At 42.9% G+C, this 2,990-nt stretch overlaps 1 protein-coding gene across 1 annotated transcript in view; it reads left to right on the forward strand.

Moving 5' to 3' along the window:
- The window catches only part of LOC106812473 (calcium/calmodulin-dependent protein kinase kinase 1-like), a 27,253-nt gene that overhangs the window by 21,559 nt on the left and 2,704 nt on the right, over window positions 1–2,990 (forward strand). The window contains exons 7-11 of the mRNA XM_014816362.1: window positions 111–184; window positions 719–815; window positions 1,199–1,278; window positions 1,394–1,430; window positions 2,601–2,746. Of these exons, the coding sequence (XP_014671848.1) occupies window positions 111–184; window positions 719–815; window positions 1,199–1,278; window positions 1,394–1,430; window positions 2,601–2,746 (434 nt within the window). The remainder of the gene's footprint in view (window positions 1–110; window positions 185–718; window positions 816–1,198; window positions 1,279–1,393; window positions 1,431–2,600; window positions 2,747–2,990) is intronic.

The following is a 2,990-nucleotide window of genomic DNA, read 5'->3' on the forward strand; positions in this document are numbered from 1 at the left end:
TATATGTGCGTGCGTGCGTGATTATGCATGCGTTCGTGCGTGCATGCGTGTGTAAGAGGAATAATTATATATCTGCCGACGTTTAGCCATGGATTGTTTACGCCTTGCAGTGCACATGCAGAAGATTCTTCACATGGACATCAAGCCGGAGAACTTGTTGCTTGGTGACGACGGACACGTCAAGGTACGTGACGGAGAATCAGGTCACGAGAGCATAACCGATGACATATATACCCTCGCGCGCACTGACGCGTATTAGCTGCCGTGCAATATATATGATCTTGTAAATATTGCAAACGTGAGCCTGTTATTACGCACCCAGGCGCTCTTACCGATTCACGACATGACTTGAATCGTAGATATTGTCAGTGACACATGGGTTCCCCGGCAAGCAATAAGCACACGCAATCATTCCTGCCATCGATTGACACCGTCTTATGCTGCTCTTATATTGTGTATGAATTGTAGAAACGCGACACGTCTGTACTAATGAATTTCATGGTTTGTGGTCGAATCGAATGGTGCAAATCTTTATAAATTGTAGATACGATTGCTACGATTGCTATTGCATTGTGGTTACAATGTGGTCTGTCCACATTCTTAGCAGACAGTTGATTGCGATATTGTTAGTGCAAGCGCGATCTTGGTTATACATTGCTTTAATGTTTTGTGTCTAGCTATTCAATGTCAGGATAACGCGTGAATCTGCTTGCTGCAGATAGCAGATTTCGGTGTGAGCAACCAGTTCGAAACAAACGACCTTCTAACCAGCTCTACAGGAACGCCCGCCTTCACCGCACCGGAAGCGCTCAGGGGTATACTTCCTGTTTACTTTCCCGTTTCGGTTCATTCATAATCTTTCATTCATATTTTATTCATTTAGAACAGACGCAGGCAACTACTCTTGCATGGATTCCTAATACAATCTATGTGGCATAACTGACTGAATAAAACTGCTAATATAATATTCAATAATATTAATGAGTAGTAAGAGCTACCTTTCTAATCATACTATCATCACTTATATGGATGCAAATAGAAATAATGGGAAAAATAAAAGATAAATATTATCGGATGGCAGTTGGATGCGATCCGTGGAATAAGCGTATATAACTGATGATCTATTTTTATATTTTAAATCGAGTAAGCAGCAGCGTGGTGAGGTGTTATAACTAATACGATCACTTCTCCTCGCTAGAAAACAAAGGAAAATACAGTGGCATGGCTTTAGACATCTGGGCGCTAGGAATCACTCTCTACTGCTTCGTCTACGGACAGGTATATATATATATATATATATATATATAATAATATTAAGAAATATGTATAAGAAGATATAGGATATAGGATATAGGATATGATAATGATCTTCTTTTTTTGCATTTTGTATTAGGTCGTTGATGATCCGAAGGAAGATCATTTATTTCTAGGTGAGTGGGAAAATTCATCGTGTGGCATGCTATCGCTGTGTTGACGACAAGAGTAGTAATTATATAGTTTTACAGCTGATTATCTATATACCTAGTACCTACACTTACTGACAATCATTTAAACCCTCGCTCTAAAACCATCGTCTGCATTTACGATAAACTGGATTATCAATATCAGTTTCAATGCCTGATTAGTTACGGACTAGGTATAGGCCTCCGCTAGTCAGCTAGGCTAGGCTAGGCTAGGCTAGGCTAGGCTAGGCTAGGCTTCTGCTAATCGGCTAGGCTAGGCTAGGCTAGGCTAGGCTAGGCTAGGCTTCTGCTAAGAAAGAGGAGAGAGAAGACAGAGAGAGAGGAGAAGACGCGAGGATGAGAGAGAGAGAGAGAGCGACAGAGAGAGAGACAGAGAAAGAGAGAGAGAGGAGAGAAGACAGAGAAAGATAAGAGACAGAGACAGAGAGAGAAGAGAGAGAGAAGAGAGAGAGGAAGAGGAGAGAGAGAGAGAAAGAGACAGAGAGAGAGAGAGACAGAGAGCGAGAACGCAAGGAAGAGAGAGAGAGGAGAGATGAGAGAGAGAAAGAGAACAGAGAGAGACGAGAAGAGGAGAGACGAAAGAGAGAGACAGAGAGAAGAGGAGAGAGGACGAGGACGAGAGAGAGAGAGAGTCCCTTCCCCTGAGCTTCTATCGGCCTAGTGATGCTTCGTATCGCTATACTCATTGCATCAGTATTACATTATAGATCCCCTCCTTCATTGTCATTACTCACGCCCGTGCTCAGGCCGCGTGGGGATCAGACACCGATGCGCGGTCACGTTTAAACTAGACTTCATACGACAGGAGCGCGCATGACGAGAGGACAAAGAAGAGAGAGAGAGAGCGAGATGAGGAGAGAGAGAGAGAGAGACAGAGAGAGCGACGTGAGAAGAGAGAAGAGAGGACGAGAAAGAAGGAGAGAAACGAGAGAGAGAGAGAGAGAGAGAGGAGAGACAGAGAGAGACATGAGCGAGAGAGAAGAGAGAGCGAGGGAGAGCGAGACAGAGAGTCCCCCCCCACTGAGTTCTATCGCCTGAGTGGTCGTGTGTATCAGCTTTTAGTACTATGCCACAGTATACATCTATAGAATTCCCTCCTTATCCTACTTAAGCCTTCACGCGTTTGCCTGTTAACAGGTGCATTCCTACGATCACTGATTACTAGGACTCATACAGAGATCCTGTGCCAACCTGCTTTCACTCCACTTACTCTTGTGATACAGCAGACCCTCAACGATCTCATTCGCAAGATGCTGAGAAAGATCGGGCGAAGAGATCGCTTTGCGGGATATAGTACAAGCCCTTCCGCTATATTTTGCAAATCATCAATCAATCATTCAAGAAATAAATGATAAGAATATATATTAAACATATATATAAATATGGCGTGCGTGAGTGCTGTGCGTGCGTGCTGTTGCTTCCGGGTGGGTGTGAGTGCGCGTCATCACAACTCTAGTAGATTAAGAATTGTGTATATATGATCTATATAGATATACTTATATATTATTTATTTATTTATTTATTATT

This window comes from Priapulus caudatus, unplaced genomic scaffold (assembly GCF_000485595.1).
Source record: "Priapulus caudatus unplaced genomic scaffold, Priapulus_caudatus-5.0.1 Scaffold21, whole genome shotgun sequence".
Lineage (NCBI taxonomy): Eukaryota > Metazoa > Priapulida > Priapulimorpha > Priapulimorphida > Priapulidae > Priapulus > Priapulus caudatus.